This window comes from Podarcis gaigeae (assembly GCF_964106915.1).
Source record: "Podarcis gaigeae genome assembly, chromosome: 3".
NCBI classification, from domain to species: domain Eukaryota; kingdom Metazoa; phylum Chordata; class Lepidosauria; order Squamata; family Lacertidae; genus Podarcis; species Podarcis gaigeae.
Genome location: NC_139680.1, coordinates 103,281,025 through 103,297,517, shown reverse-complemented (window position 1 = coordinate 103,297,517; position 16,493 = coordinate 103,281,025). Strand labels below are relative to the sequence as shown.

Below are 16,493 nucleotides of genomic sequence, written 5' to 3'. Positions count from 1 at the left end.
TGGGAGGTGAGGAGGAAAACTGTAGGGATATGATGGAGCGGGTGGAACTCTGGTCGGGGAAAAGAAACAGGTCATTACTCAGCAGTTCCTTCTTTCACATTAACAATGTTTGTCTCTGAGAGAAGGCTGGCTTTTATTTAATTAGGAAAAACACACACATATAGACTGCTTAATCCACATGACCCGGAAGCTGTCTCCGGACAAACGCCGGCTCCCTTGGCCTATAGAGCAAGATGAGCACCGCAACCCCAGAGTCGTCCAGGACTGGACCTAAGGGTCAGGGGTACCTTTACCTTTACGAGCTAGTAACAACAACAACAACAACAACAATAGCTGCCCATGCCCATGCCATCTGAACACTTTTGCTCTCTTACTGTTTCTTCTTCAGCGATCACTCATAGCCAAGTAAGATTGTCTTCCATAAACACGATTTTAACAATGAGTCTGTAAGTGACTGTGGAGGCCAATTCTGGATCCACATGACATTGGTTTTCAGGCGGGAGTTGATCACGGTATGGATTTGCCAAGTGTGCCTTCCTCTCAGCATGTTTCTCCCTTGCATCCTGAGTTCAAGTGTCTTCAAAGCCATCTAAGTAGCCACGCCATCTAAGTAGCCTTCTCCGCAGCCTTCGGTAAAGGCTGTTCTCCAATTGGAGCACTTGCAGGCCAGTGTTTCCCAATTGTTGGTGTTTATACTACATTTTTTTTTTTTAGATTTGCCTTGAGACAGTCTTTAAACCTCTTTTGTCTCTGATAGGATGGTATCCAGCTGAGAATAAAAATTTTCTTTAACCTCTTCATCAGCATCCAGTGTTGGTGCGTAAGCGCTTATAATAGGTCTTACTGGTACTACATTAACTCTACAACCAGGAATATAGGCTGGATCCAGTTATTTCAAGAGCTGCTTATCAGTTGAAGAGGTCAGATTCCTCGTTCCTGTCTGCCTTGGGCTCTATTTTTTCCTCCAAGAAGCTGAAAAGAATACAATACCGCTCTTGTGAGCTCGCCATTAAGGGATTGTCTCTCCTGAACCACATGACTTGATAAGGGTTCGGTCTTGTAAGGCAACTTGTTTTTCTGTGAAACTGCCATGTTAAACTTGCTTCGCTAAGGTACTTAATTGCTAAATGGCTGGAGCTTCTCCCCAGTCGCTCGGTCTGTTTGTACAGTGCACAGGCGTTTGCTCTGTACCAAACCTCCCTCCCTAGCACCATGATGTTTGAGGATGTCCTCCGGGAGGTGGATGGCTTTGGGAGATACCAGATCCTGGTCTTCTTGATGCTTTGCATTCCCAGACTGATGATCCCCATGCACTTCCTGCTCCACAATTTCATCTCTGCCTCTCCATCTCACCACTGTGTGCTTCCAGCCTTTGCTGGCACTTCCAATCTCAGCCAGGATGAGGTCTTCTCCGTTGGCCTCCCAAGAGAGCCTGACGGGACACTGAGCCCCTGCAAGATGTTTTCTAGGCCACAGTTTCAGTTGCTGGAAAATTCTTCCTGGGAGCTGGACAACGCCTCATCGATCCTGAGCTGCCAGCATGGCTGGGTCTACGATTCCTCACAATATGCATCAACCACGGCCACTGAGGTAAGCTTTGATGTACTTCTATTGCAATGAAAGGATCCGGGTGAGAAAGAGGACAAGCCCTTGTGATGTAGCCTGGAATAGCATTAGGTTTTTTTGCTGCTGCATCACGCTGTTGACTCGTGTTAAGCTTGTGGTTTACTAAGACCCCCTTTTCACATGTCAGCCAGGTGTCCTCCATTTTATATTTGTGCAGCCGGTAAAACCTGACACTTGTCCCTATTGAAATTCATTTTGTTCACTTGGGCCTTGTTCTCCAATCTTTTAAGGTCATCTCGAATCCTGATTCTGCCCTTGGCAGCATTAGCTGCCCCTCCCAGTTTGGTGCCATCTGCAAATTGGATGAGACCCCCCCCCCCCAATTCTTTCATCCAAGTTGTTTATGAGGAACCATTAGAGAGCACTCTTTGGGCTTGGTTGGTTTCTCATGCAAACTACTCCAGTTGAAATCCCCTCTTCTGCCCAGCTATCCCTGTTTTGAATCTGGGTCACCTTAATTACAATCCATGATACTTCCTTCCAGTGGGATCTGGTGTGTGAGAAGAAAGGCATGAACCAGGCAATTGCTACCTTTTTCTTCATTGGTGTTACTTTGGGGTCTGTACTTTTTGGCTACTTGTCTGACAGGTGAGTAGAGTTTACTTTTGGTCTTTGGTGCATGAGCAGACAGACTTCTGGCTTGTGGGATCTACTGTAGTTCTTATTTATTATTATTATCTTGAAGTCCACCAACTGCAGCCAGGTGGTTTGTTGGTTTTCAGGGTTAAAAAGCAGCATAATTATTGGAATCGAGGAATATGTTGCCTCTGGGCACATGCTCAACCCAATATTTTGTTTTCAGTACCAGCACTGAAGGACCACAGTCCTTTCCCACACAAAAATCAACTTCTGTTTTTCACTCAAAGCTTTCTTCAAGTTGGAGCCTAACTTAGATGTGGGGGGGGGGGTTGCCCGGGGGTGTGTGGAGATTATTCACTGTTGCTATTCTTAAACAAATGAGGATATTTGCTGATCTGCTGCAAGTACTTTGAGAGCTGCTGGTAGATCCCTGATCCACTTTCTGCCCATCTCTGCCTCACCAGTCTCACTGCCAAGTCTTAGGTAGATAAATCTTTAATTACAAAGACGTATACGAATTTTCAAACTGTACAACCTTGGACAACTACTTCCCTCCCCCCCCCCCCAAGACAGACAACCTTTTCCTATCAACCCTCCACGGGAATAATCCTAAACCCACCTCAACTGGAAGAAAACTTCGTGGGCACTGGGATGTATGGCAGGGAAGACATCATAGTGCCCCTGAGTGCTGTTTAGAACTCCACTTCTTTTGATACAATCAGCCCCTGAACACCTCTGCCATACATCTAAATAAAATACTGTCTATTTGCAGATCTATTTCCCACTCAGTTTCTTCCCCCTCCTAATTCATTTCCTACGCCAATCCCACTCAAAATTGACATTTCCTTCACTTAATCTCATTTCTTCCATTACAAACATGCTAACAACTCAGGTTCGCTCCTCCAAAAGAAAGGTTTCCCCTAGTTGTCTCACCTCATGGAGTTAAGCCAGATCTCTCCTTTCGTGTTGTTTTTTTTTTGAAGTTTGTGCCCAGGGCTATGTTAATGAGCTCTCTCAGTGGGTCAGGGGGAGGTCCCTACCCAGGCTGGCTCCAGATACTACCACAATCGCTGGGTCAGGGCATGACTCCGGTCCACCTTTCCACCACTCTGAGAAAGCAAAGTGCCATTTTGAAAAAATATAAATGAGAATGCCTCTGCCCTTGCTCTGTGAAGAAAGAAGACTGTGATCTTCCAGCATAATCTGTGGAGTCAGGCAAAGAGTGGAACTCTGGAAAACTCATTTGCACACTTTCGCTGGTGCTGGACGGAGCCTTAGAACCCCTTGATTAGGTCCTGACCATCGTATTAAAGGGAGACAGGAGGGGGAGGACAGGAAGTAGAAATCAATGCATGTTGGAGATATATATATATATATATATAGTACTGTGCTAAAAATCAATGCACATTGATTGTTGCTGCAGTTCAGTGCGCAGCGTGCACTGAATAAAAGAGCTAAAGCTGATGAGAGGCCATTAATAATGCTGTTTTTTCCAGAGGTGCAGGAACTCACCAAGAACGCCTCCCTCGTTCTCTTATCATGCCAGTGGCGCCTACTTGAGAGGCACCGGAACTGAATTCTAGTGAGTTCTAGCTGAGGAAAAAGCCCTAGTACCATCTCCTATTTCTTCAGAGAATTGAAAGTGGCGCTAATGGCTACTAGCCATGATCATTTGATCCTGCAGCCAGGATTAAAGTGTAGAAACGATCTGAGAGGACTCCTGTGCTCAGAGATAGGCCTCGGACAAGACTCTTCTTATGTAATCATGTACAAAGGAGGCATTGAGGCACCCTCCTCTCGCCATCATCTTTATCTATGGGTTTTGTAGGTTTTTTTGTACTATTTTGAAAAGCTCAAATCCTCTCTATCAAGAAACAACAGCGGGACCAACATGAAAAAGGTAACAAAAACTGCGGCATGCATGACATTGTACATTTGTCTTCCAGCGATAGTTGTTCCCGCTCTTCCCCCAAAGAATCCTGGGAAATGTAGTTTGTTAAGGGTGCCCACAAGGGTTGTTAGGATCCCTCTTCCCCTCACATAGATATAATTCCTAGAGTCCCTGGGGAGAGAGATTGGTTCTGAAGCCACTCTAGGAATATGTTGTAGCGACCTCTGCTTCAGAGTATCTGAAGAAGTGTGTATACACACGAAAGCTCATACCTAAAAAGCTTATATTTAGTTGGTCTTTAAGGTGCTACTGGTGTTATGAAAAAATTGGAGGGGGATTCTTTTGAAGACTGTCTTAAGACAAAAAGACTTGATTCTCTTAAGGGAGTTCTTTTTGGATCATCTTTCAATTATTATTTTTTTATATTTCATCTTGTTATTTATTATGACTCTTTTAACAAAGTTTAGCAGCTACGGCAAACTGGGGAAAATCTTCCTGGTTCTTTGTGAAATAAACCATTTATTCTTTCTTTCTTTCTTTCTTTCTTTCTTTCTTTCTTTCTTTCTTTCTTTCTTTCTTGTGTATCTGAAGAAGTGTGCATGCACACGAAAGCTCATACCAAGAACTAACTTAGTTGGTCTTTAAGGTGCTACTGGAAGGAATTTTTTTTTGTTTTTTCTTTCTTTTGACACTTGTCCAAATATATACAAAAATTTATACCCATCTTTCTATAATATTCTGAAATACATAGTCTAAAAAAGAACAGAGGCAGCACAGAGGCAGCAATATATATATATATATAACAAATTTAAAAATAAATAAAGGAAGAAAGGAAAAGCAAAGAAAGGAAAAAGAGAGAAAATAATAAAGAAAGATGAAAAGACTTCCGGTTCTCTGTCCTGCAGCTAAACATAGTATTGACTCATTAACATCCAATCATTCTATCTTCTATAAACCAGTAATTTTTTCAATCTTCAAATCCAAATATTACAAGGTCATTTTCTCTTTCATGCAAAAAGTTCATAAGAAGTTTCCAGTCTTGAATAAATGTCAATATTTATTTTTCTCTAACTGGGCACGTCAGCTTTGCCATCTCAGGCAAGTCCAATAGTTTTATCAGCCATTCCTTTATAGTAAGTCGGGCTGTAGCTTTCCATCTTTGTGCATATAACAATCTCGCAACTGTAATCCTATATTGGAGTGATCTTAATCAACTCACTCTCTCTCTCTCTCTCCACACACACACACACACACACACACACACACGTGCAAATACTGTGTCATATGGAAACTGCCATTTCAGATGACTTGCGATGCGCTCATTTATCCACAAGAAGTCACTGTTAGCTCGTGTTGAGAAGGATGGAGCGGGTGAGATATTAATGCTCAAAAGACAGCAAGGAAGCATTGGCTTCTTTTGCCCCATATGTTCTCAACACATATAAGAAAATCCCTCTAGCAAATGATGGCCCTAGTCATTTCTCCCCGTCTTTCTGGGTGGGTGGGGGAGCTTATTTGGAGAAGGGGAGGGAAGCGAGAAGGGGAAGCACTCGTGCCACTTCCCCAGAAACACAAAGTTATCCATGGGCCTAGGAAGGCTGTCAACCCCTGAGCAAGCATAGATGCTGTGAATGACGTGAGAGAGATGTGCAGGCTGCAGCCTTGCCTGGCCAGGCAATTCTTCTGGGATTTTGACCGGAACGAAAACAGGTGCTGCTGGTTTACTTTTGGCTTCCTAGGTTTGGCCGGAGGCGGATGCTTCTGCTGTCTTTCCTTTCCACGATGTTCTTTGGGGCCCTGGCTGCGTTTTCAGAGTCTTACCTGATGTTCATCATCATGAGGTCGCTCTGTGGGATGGGACTCACAGGCGTGTCCATCATCTCCTTGATATTAGGTGAGAGGTTCCGAGCTGAGAGGTGATTTCTTTCCGTTTCAGGCCGGATGCCTCCGCGTGCTGGCACTGCAGATGGGAATAGTGATCGTGGGCACCCTCTTTCTCTCTGGCTCCATCTAAACCTTACCTTTGAAGCAAGTACCACACCATTTGAAACAGCCGTAGCTTCTCCTACAGAATCCTGGGAAATGTAGTTTTTGCCGAGAGTTGCTAGGAAAGCCCTGTTCCCCTCACAGAGCTAGAGTTCCCTTGGGAGAGGAATCAGTGGTCAAACCACTCTTAGAACGATTGCTTTATGGCCGTATTCCTTTTGCGAAGATTACAGTGGATGCTCGGGTTGCGAACATGATCCGTGCGCTGGCCGAAATATTGGGAAATTTTGGAACAAGAGGGAGACAGATTAAAACTGCAGAGTTTTGAAAAATTAAAAAATAGAGTGCGAGATTGGCTTCATTATTATCAGATAATGGAGGCATATAACTTGGACAAAAAAATTGGCTTCCAGGTGGAAAAATCAAAATTGGAAACAGAACTGTTAGATCCTAAAATTAAGAATTTGTCAAGAATGTATAACTTGCTGTTGAAATGGAATACTCAGGATGAAACGGTGAAATCTGCTATGATTAAATGGGCACAAGATGTTGGACGTAATATTATGATGGCTCACTGGGAACAGTTATGGACCATAGGTATGAAGTTCATGGCATGTAATGCCTTAAGAGAGAATATAATGAAAATGATATACAGGTGGTACATGACACCAGTCAAGCTTGCAAAAATCTATCATTTGCCCGATAATAAATGTTGGAAATGTAAAGAAACCGAAGGTACGTTCTTTCACCTTTGGTGGACATGCCCAAGGATTAAGGCCTTCTGGGAGATGCTCTATAATGAAATGAAAAAGGTATTTAAATATACCTTTCTGAAGAAACCAGAGGCCTTTCTCCTGGGCATGGTCAGCCAATTGGTGCAAAAGAAGGACAGAACTTTCTTTATGTATGCTACAACAGCAGTAAGAATACTTATTGCAAAGTACTGGAAGACACAAGATCTACCCACCCGGGAAGAATGGCAGATGAAGGTGATGGACTATATGGAACTGGCGGAAATGACTGGCAGAATCCGAGACCAGGGAGAAGAGTCGGTGGAGGAAGATTGGAAGAAATTTAAAGACCATTTACAGAAACATTGTAAAATTAATGAATGTTAGAATGATGTTGGAATGAATTTATGTGATTTTAGCAGAAATGTTACAAAGATTTAGGAAAAAACAGACTGTTAATTGGTGAAAGGAGGGAAAGTAAAGCTATATTAATATCAAGATAAATTACAGGATTTGCTGAAATGGATAATCGATCTAGAATACAAAAAGGGAGGTGTGAGGAGGTTGGGGGAATAAGCTAATGAAAGATAAATAATGGGAAGATTTGCTGTATTTTTCTTTGTTTTTTCATTTTTGTTTAATGGATTTTAATTTTCTGCTTTTTCTCTTTTATTTTTCTTTTTTTCTTTTGTATTTTATCCTTTTTTCTTTACCTATTGGGATGTGTGGTATTGTTTAAAATGTTTAAAATGATGCTTTTTGCTTTTTCTTTTTGTACCTTTTAAAACTTTAATAAATATCTTATAAAAAAAAAAAGAATATGATCCGTGCGGGAGGCACGTTCGCAACCCACAGCATTCGCAACCTGCGACTTGCACATTTGTGCACACGCTGGTCGTGATTCGGCGCTTCTGTGCATGCGCAAAGTGCGATTTAGCGCTTCTGCCCATGTGCAAGCACCGAAACCCGGAAGTAACACGTTCTAGTACTTCCGGGTTCGGTGCGGTGCGCAACCCGGAATCACGAGGCCCAAAGCGTCTGTAACCCGAGGTATGACTGTACTAGCTGCAGCAAACATCTGTCCCCACTCTCTGCAATCTGTTGCATCTGATCAGGATAGCATCCCATGGGTGGCAATTTCCTCCATGGATTCAAAATATGGCAAGGTCTTTGATCATAGAGAGGGAGTCGGGTGGGGCTTTGTCCCTCTTGCCCCGCCCTAATGTTGAGCAGGGAGTGCAGCTTTGACTGCTGAGTCGTTGCAGCTAGAGTTTATGGGGTTGACCGTGATTGTGTTGAAGGTGAACTGAGTCCAAACGTTGAGAGCTGCTGCTGTATATTAACTTCCAGCTGTAGAATGGACGGACGTCAAGCATCGCACCTTCTGTGGCACCATCAGCGGCATTTCCTGGTCTCTTGGGTACATGCTTTTGGCGCTTGTGGCCTACCTGATTCGGACGTGGCGTTGGCTCCTGTTGGCTGTCACCTCTCCCTGCCTCCTCAGCATCGTCATTTGGTGGTGAGTGACTGTGGGACTCCTCTGCTATGTATTCAGTTTTCTGTGTTTGCCTGAGCTTGAGTCTGGACTAAGGATTCAGAGCTCCTGTGTTCTGATTCGATACATGATGTCCAGTCACAGAACATTCAGGATTTGGGCCTCTGCCATTGGCCCTTGAACTCTTAGTCGTGATTCGCAGCTTGGAAGTTTAGGCAGCCAATCAGGTTGGCCCAGGCTTTCAGGAATGTGTATAAACAGTTGCTTTGCCCCTGTTTCTCAGTTATGTAGTTCAATAAGGTTCTTGCTGTTATCACTGCATCTTGCCTCATGGGAACCCACCTACACTTCATCCTCCAAACCCTAATATTCACCAAGATCTTCAAAAGGTTTCCTGCACACCCAACCACATCTTGACAGCTACACCCTTTCTCTGACTTCCCTGGGTTCCTCTTTCTTGTATTCTTTACCTCTTCTTCCCGGTAACTTTGAGAACCAAAATGTCAATGCCACTCACCCTATCTTGCCTTGACTGCCCGCAGGAGTGTGTGCATAGAGATGATGTTTTCCTCATCTGCAGCAATCCCAGATGCAGCAACCCCGCTTGATCTACAAAATGCCTTGTTTGTCCCTTGCCAGGTGGCTCCCAGAATCTGCCCGGTGGCTCTTGACAAAGAAGGAGGTGGAGGCAGCGCATGGCTATCTTTCCAGATGTGCCAAAGTCAATGGCAAGAAAGAGTTTGACTCCAAGATAACTCCAGACGTGAGTGCAAGGGGTCTTGCAGCACCTCAGGTGCAGTGATGGACCTCTAGAAAACAACCACAATGAGTAAGACCTGCAACAAAATGATGTGGTGTGGAGGGTTCCTGCTCAGGGTTCCAACAAGCCAGCCAATCTAGTACTCCATTATCTCTCTTTTCCTGTCTTCCATGCTTGCCCTCCAGCAGGTGGCTCAGTGGTAGAGCACTTGCCTACCATGCAACAAGGCTCCAGGTTCAATCCCCGACCTCTCCAGGTCAGGCTGAGACCCTGGAGAGCTGAAGCCTGCTTGTGTAGGCGATACTAATCAATTTGTATATATTTATACACAGTATTTATAGCCCGATCTTCATTGAGTGTTTCCAGTCCTAGAGCTGGGAACTGAGTCATAAAAACAAAGAGTGAAAAGTGACACACCAAATTACAAAATCATATAAACAGGTTCAACCAACAACAACTTGACCCTTCCATCACCTAGGTGGACCAGTGACCTGACTCAGCATAAGGAGTCTTCCTAAGCTCCCACAGCCAGCCTTCTGTACCCGTCAAATGCTCAAAACTCTGTAAGATGGATTCTTCCCTCCCTCCCTCCCTCAGAATTTATTTTTCATGCTTCTGTAGGCTTTGGGGGTTCTCTGAAGCATGCTGACAATCTCCCTCATGTGCACAGATGGTACCATCTTGGCTACATAATCATAGAATCATAGAATTGTAGAGTTGGAAGGGGACCCAAAGGGTCTAGTCCACCCCCCTGCCTCCATCCTAGGAGAATGAGTTCCTCTTTGATGTCATGATGGGATCTAGCCTTTGCAAAACAGCACTGAGGGGCATTTTCCCTCTTCCTTTGCGGTGAATGTAGGTCCTGCGGAGGACACTGACCATAGAGGAGTCAAGGACCTATTTCTACTGGCACCTGGTGAAGACTCCCAAGCTGAGGAAGACCACCTTGTGTTCTGTCGTCGTATGGTATGAACAAAAACTGTTGACTGCGCTTATTTCCCGACTTTGAAAGAGATGGAGCCAGTTTTCTTTCTTGGAAGGCGTTGCAGTTAATTGTGGTGGGAATTAAGCTGCAGAGTAACATTATCTTTAGACAGGTTTTCCTATGTTGGTTTTTCTTTTTTTTTTAAATGATATTTTATTAAGTTTCACAAAAATTAACAACAATAAAATTAACTCAAATCACAAAAAAACCAACAAACACATACAACAAAAAATACCAACAAAGAGACAAAAAAACAAAAATAATAAAGACATAAAAAAAGAAAATTCAAGATTAAAAAAAAAAACTCTGTTTCAAATTAATAACCTTCCAAATCTTATTTTCCTTGCTTCCACCCGCTTTCCTTTCATGTATTCCATTTTAAAAGGTTTTTCTTTTTTTTTTTTTAAAGTCAGATTAGATGTTTATTGTCTTCCTTGGGCAAGTGTGCAATATTTTACATCAAAGGAGGAATGCAAACCATCATATTGCTGTGCTTTCTCCGGTGTCAACCTATATTTTTCAAATGCTAGTTCGCGGTGATTTATGAAACTCCCACTACAAATGAAGCACGGTTCCTTCAGATGTCATCTGGCTATGTAATGCTACCTCAACTGGGAATGAGTAATTCCAAATGACTGTTGACATAGTTGGTGGCTGTGTGCAATCCTGACTCTCTGGAACTTTACAGCCCCAATGGAACTGGTCTTTCTCCTGCACACACAAACACACACACATACCTGAGCAGTGAGCCTGGAGAAACTAACAAGTTTTGGACTGGAGTTTATTGCGTACGTTTTCCACTGTTTGCAATTCCATTTCATTTGTGTAGCCCAGGTAGTATTATCCTCAAACAACATCAATTCCGGTCCTTCCCCTACATGTAAAGTCGCACAAATCTGATAAATCAGGGGAAATTGAGCTCTGAACTGCTGCACTTGACTTATTTGTTTTGGTGTTTGGGAGCATTGCCCAAAGCAATAACCCAGCACTAGGCAGGATTGCTCTCTCTACACATCAACTGGACAGATGCACAAGGAAACTCTGTGTACCTGAGCCCAGCACTAAGCAGGGTCTGTCCCTCTCCTCTGCACTCACACATTGACTGATGCGAGGGAGAGCGACCCTGCTGAGTCCTGCAGGGAGTTCGTTCACACACTCAAACTGAGCAAGATTTGGACTGGTGGGCAGGACACCTGTCAATCACATGGTGCCGTAATAGCATCACGTGATTGCCCATCCACCTGTCAACTTTGGCTTGCAAGGGCTGATCCTGATATTCCTAGCTGCTGAACCTAAGTCATCTCTGTTTTCCTTGCAGGTTTGGTGTGGCGTTCACCTATTATGGCATCAGTCTAAACATCACTGGATTCAGCTTGGATCCGTACGTGACACATTTTATCTTTGGGGCCATTGAGATCCCTGCCAAAGTCAGTGTGTATGTTGTCTTGGACCGCATCGGCCGCAGGCATTGTCAGGCATGGTCTCTGATTGGAACAGGAGGCATGATTGCTCTGAATGCAGCCATCCCTGCAGGTGAGAGGCTCATCTGGCCAGTTCTACAGCATCACTGAGCATCCATCTAGTCATAATGTGAGCTGCAGCAGCATCACTTGCCTCCCGGGGCTCCTCCAGAAGACGTTGAGGAGCCATCCTTGATTTCTTTGCACAAAGATTTTGCGGAGGTTGTACTCTTTTTGTGCACATTAATCCCGGTTTAACACTGAGGTCCAGCGCCGAAGGCCTTCTGGCGGTTCCCTCACTGCGAGAAGTGAGGATACAGGGAACCAGGCAGAGGGCCTTCTTGGTAGTGGCACCCGCCCTGTGGAACGCCCTCCCACCAGATGTCAAGGAAATAAGCAACTATCCTACTTTAAAAGATATCTGAAGGCAGCCAGTTTAGGGGCATTTTAATGTTTAATGCTGGATCGTGTTTTTGATATTCAATTGGGAGCCACCCAGAGTGGCTGGGGAAACCCAGCCAGATGGACGGGATACAAATAAATTATTATTATTATTATTATTATTATTATTATTATTATTATTATACGTCTTCCCATCCATTTACCCTTATCCTACACCTTGCAGTACATTTCCCTAGCTACGAAAAGTATTTTTTATATTTAAAGGTGGATCTGTTGCCAAAGCATCAGAGTGTTGCAAAAACCTACATTTCCAGTATGCACTTAAATCTTCGTGCCTCCTGTTTCTTCCTCCCTCAGAGCATGGGCATCTCCGGTCGGCAGTGGCCATCTTGGGCAAGGGTTTTTCTGAAGCCTCTTTCACCACCGTCTTCCTCTACACAGCTGAACTTTTCCCAACGGTGGTCAGGTAAGTGGCTTGGGCTCCAATCGGACCCACTGGTGGTGGTGGTTGTTGCTTTTTACAAACTTATTGATATCCAGTGATTTCCCTTCTTCTCTTTCCATGGTTCATTTTCTATCTCTCCCATTCCTGCATTTCTAATACTATAACCATTCAAGTCAGTGTTGCATTTTTACACCATTCAAACATTAATTACGCTGTTGAATTTATCTTAATGCTACCAGCATTTTCAGTTGTGTACAATTATTTTCCACATATTCTCTTTAAGTATATGTTCTTCTTGCTGTCTTATTCCATGTGTTCTTCTTGCTCATATTCCATGTGTTCTTCTTGCTCATATTCCACCTGCAGGTTCTGCATATTCTAACATCTTAAGTTGCCAATCCTCTTTTTCTGGGACCTCGCTCATTTTCTATTTTGGGGCTAACAAAATTTGGGCCGCTGTTTTTGCATACATAAATAGGCTTTTCTGACACCTAGGAATTTCTCTCTGGGCTATTTCCAAGAAAAAGGACTCTGGTCTTTTGGGGAAGGTAATTTTAAACATTTTTTTCCAACTTATTATAAATCATTCCCCAAAATTCTTTTATCTTTTTACATGTCCACCACGTATGAAAAAGGTCCCCTCCCTTTCTTTACATTTCCAACACATATCTGATTGTACTTTATACATCTTAGCCATCCTGCTCGGAGTTAGGTACCATCTATGAATCATTTCATAGTTTCAGTGTGTAACATGCAGTAAAATTCAAATCACTTTTCCAGAGTTTGTCCCAGAGGTTTAAATCTATATTGTGTCCTATATCCATTATCCAGTGTGTCATTGAAGCTTTGACTAGCTCATCTCTCCCCCCCCCCCCCCCCCGTGCGCCATTCTAATAGAAGATTATACATTCTAGACAAAGGTTTATCCTTTTTTGTAATAGTTCTTTTTCAAATTGTGAGCTTTGGTCCAAAAACCCTTCTTTTTTTTGTCTAACTTGAACATATCATGTACATGATGATGTAATCAGTCTGTAACTTGGCTCCTTAAGTTTTCCATAGGTTTCAGTCTGGATTCCCTCCCTGTAAATTCCAGCAAATCCCTGTATGCCACCCATTGTCTATCCATATTAACTCTTAATTGAAATTGCTTCAATAGGGAATAACCATAAGGGTGTGTTTCTTTCCAGCAAATTTTTATATTTCTCCCAAACTTTGTTCATAAAACTCTTATAAATTTTAGCTTCCACATACCAAAGACATGCATGCCAGCCAAATTTAAAATCATGGCCTTCCAGGTCTGAAATGTCTGCATTATCCAATACAATCCATTCTTATAACCAACACAAACAAGCTGCCTCATAATACAATTGCAGATCTGGCAGGGCAAAGCCTCCTTTTCCTTTTATATCTATCAAAATTTTATGTTTAGTTCTAGGCTTTCCTTCCTACCAGATAAATTTAGAAATACCTTCCACATAAAGCAAAATCTTTGGGGGTTTCTTCTGAGGCTACATTTCCCAAATCTTCTTCAAAAGAACGAAACACAGCTTGATTTGTGCTGGAATCCAAGGCTGTGACTAAAGGAGAATCAAGATCTGTTGTAGTGTGAATGATGTTAGCCCCTCCATCTTAGGCTCAGGTTGTCCATATGTGCAAATAAAGCCATATATCCTAAAGACATCACTGTCTCCACTGACCCTCATTCCAAGGAAACCAAACCCTGGGAAAGTGCCTGGAACCCCTTGAACCTCTCACTGCTCAGAGACTGGGATGGCGTGTAACAGTTTGATGGATTTATCTCCAATCAAAATTGTTTTGCGTTACCTTTGCAGGCAGAGTGGTGTTGGCTGCTGTTCATTCATAGCACGGTTGGCCAGCTCCATAGCTCCTCTGATCATGCTGCTAGATAACACCTGGAGATACCTTCCTCCCTTGATATTCAGTGTGGTGGCACTGGTGTCTGGGACAGTGGCCTTTCTGCTAACAGAGACAACCAACATCCAGTTGCCAGAGACTATCGAAGATGTGGAAGATGGCAGGTGAGTGACGTAGACACACAAGGCACATCACTTGAATAAAGCTTGCCACTTCAAAAAGGGAAGCAGACAGATATCAGCCGGTTTCTTCCTCCCCACCCTCAATTGGTTCCTCCAGACTGTCAGCATTTTGAGGGAGGGATTCCGGTGCATGTCAAATATTTAGACTTGCACCATGACACTGGATTAAAGTCCTTTGCCATTTTAGCATAACAAGTTAACTTCAAAACAATGGCAGTGGACTTTTTGCGATTTGGAAAGTAACATACTGGGAAAGGTGGGACGAAAGAAAGATTAATGGGAAGACATATAAACACAGTAGAAGCAAGGTGAATGCTCAGGGTGGACGCTCATTGTTGCAGACAAACAAATCAGAACAAATACTCAACATAGATTGGACTACAGTGGTACCTCGGGTTAAGTACTTAATTCATTCTGGAGGTCCGTTCTTAACCTGAAACCGTTCTTAACCTGAAGCACCACTTTAGCTAATGGGGCCTCCTGCTGCCGCCATGCCACCGGAGCACGATTTCTGTTCTCATCCTGAAGCAAAGTTCTTAACCTGAAGCACTATTTCTGGCTTAGTGGAGTCTGTAACCTGAAACATGTGTAACCCGAGGTACCACTGTATAACCTCCAAGGAAGCTTTGTGCAAGCAAATCAGGGTGAATGCTCAGTAATCAGGCCAGCTGGAGGAAACCCTAGGTGTAGACTAGGTGTAGGGCTAGGCTGCATTTACGCCGTACAGTGGTACTTCGGGTTACATATGCTCCAGGTTACATACGCTTCAGGTTACAGGCATATTTGTGAGATCTTAGTGCCTTCAGACCTCAGGGACCAGAGCAGAGCTTTATCCCATCATCTGTCTCGCTTGTCTTCAGAAACAAAAAGGCATTGGGAACCCAAGTACACGGACAAGGCATGGATGGAGCAATCCCTCTTGGGCTGATGAGTCAAACTGGCACAGATGCTCCCCTCTCTCAGCAACAGGAAGCCAGCACTGACTGCAATGGAAAACAACACTGTAATCAGACATTGCTTGCCAACGGAATGGACGCTGCTGGATGCTCAGAAAAAGTCTGATATAATGGGAACTGGGTGCTAGTTGGAGCTGAAAGCCAATAACACTGTCGTGAAGTTAAATGCCACCGTATGGCATTTCAGTTTGTTTTCAGCTTTCAGAGAGGGCCAAATCTGATACACTGACCCTATTTGCCAACATGCGCGATGAAATAAAGCGTTTGGGTTATATTGTGCCTGCTAGACAGGTGTGCTTGTGTGTGCGTTTGTGAACAGGAAGGGGGTAAAAGCCCCAATAAATTTAGAAGAACTGACTCCCAAGTCTTCCTCCTCATTTGCTGCCCTTATCGCTATGCTTAGTTGTTGCGACTCCGCGATAACTTATGAGATTTGTAGGTTTACCTCTTTGGGGAGCTTTGCCTGCTTTTTGTGGTCCAGATAGATGTAAATACTATGTGCTAGTGCTATTTTAAAAAATCACACTGAAAGAAGTTCACTTTCCATTTATCGCAATTAAAAATGCTAGTCTTGGCCTAAAAAAAGGTTAAAGGTAAAGGACCCCTGATAGTTAAGTCCAGTCGCAGATGACTCTGGGGTTGCGGCGCTCATCTCACTTTACAGGCCGAGGGAGCCGGCGTTTGTCCGCAGACAGTTTTTTTCGGGTCATGAGGCCAGCATGACAAAGCTGCTTCTGGCACAACGGAACACCGAAACCAGAGCACGGAAATGCCATTTACCTTCCCGCTGCAGCGGTACCTGTTTATCTACTTGCACTTTTGGGTGTGCTTTCAAACTGCTAGGTTGGCAGGACCTGGGACTGAGCAACTGGAGCTCACCCCATTGTGGGGATTCAAACCACCGATCTTCTGATCGGCAAGCCCAAGAGGCTCAGTGGTTTAGACCACAGTGCCACCCCGGCAACGAAAGCTGCCTAGGTAATGAGATCATTAGCTGAGGTTTTCTGCAGGTGCCCCCACCACACAGAGGCACAGCCTCCTCTGCTGTGGCACCCAGCTTACAGAACACACTTGGCAAACATGCTTATATAGTGCCCCTCCTGTGTAGTATAGTTGTTTA

The 16,493-nt window shown here is 43.8% G+C and overlaps 1 protein-coding gene across 1 annotated transcript; it reads left to right on the top strand.

Moving 5' to 3' along the window:
• Positions 1-912: 912 nt before the first annotated feature.
• Positions 913-15,659, top strand: LOC310841850 (solute carrier family 22 member 7-like). Its single transcript, XM_083733451.1, has 10 exons — positions 913-1,590; positions 2,111-2,214; positions 5,836-5,990; positions 8,164-8,332; positions 8,948-9,071; positions 9,928-10,034; positions 11,372-11,586; positions 12,273-12,381; positions 14,193-14,399; positions 15,278-15,659. Exons 1-10 carry the CDS (start codon positions 1,213-1,215, stop codon positions 15,477-15,479), a joined length of 1,770 nt encoding a protein of 589 aa, XP_083589577.1. The 5' UTR covers positions 913-1,212; the 3' UTR covers positions 15,480-15,659.
• Positions 15,660-16,493: the final 834 nt, after the last annotated feature.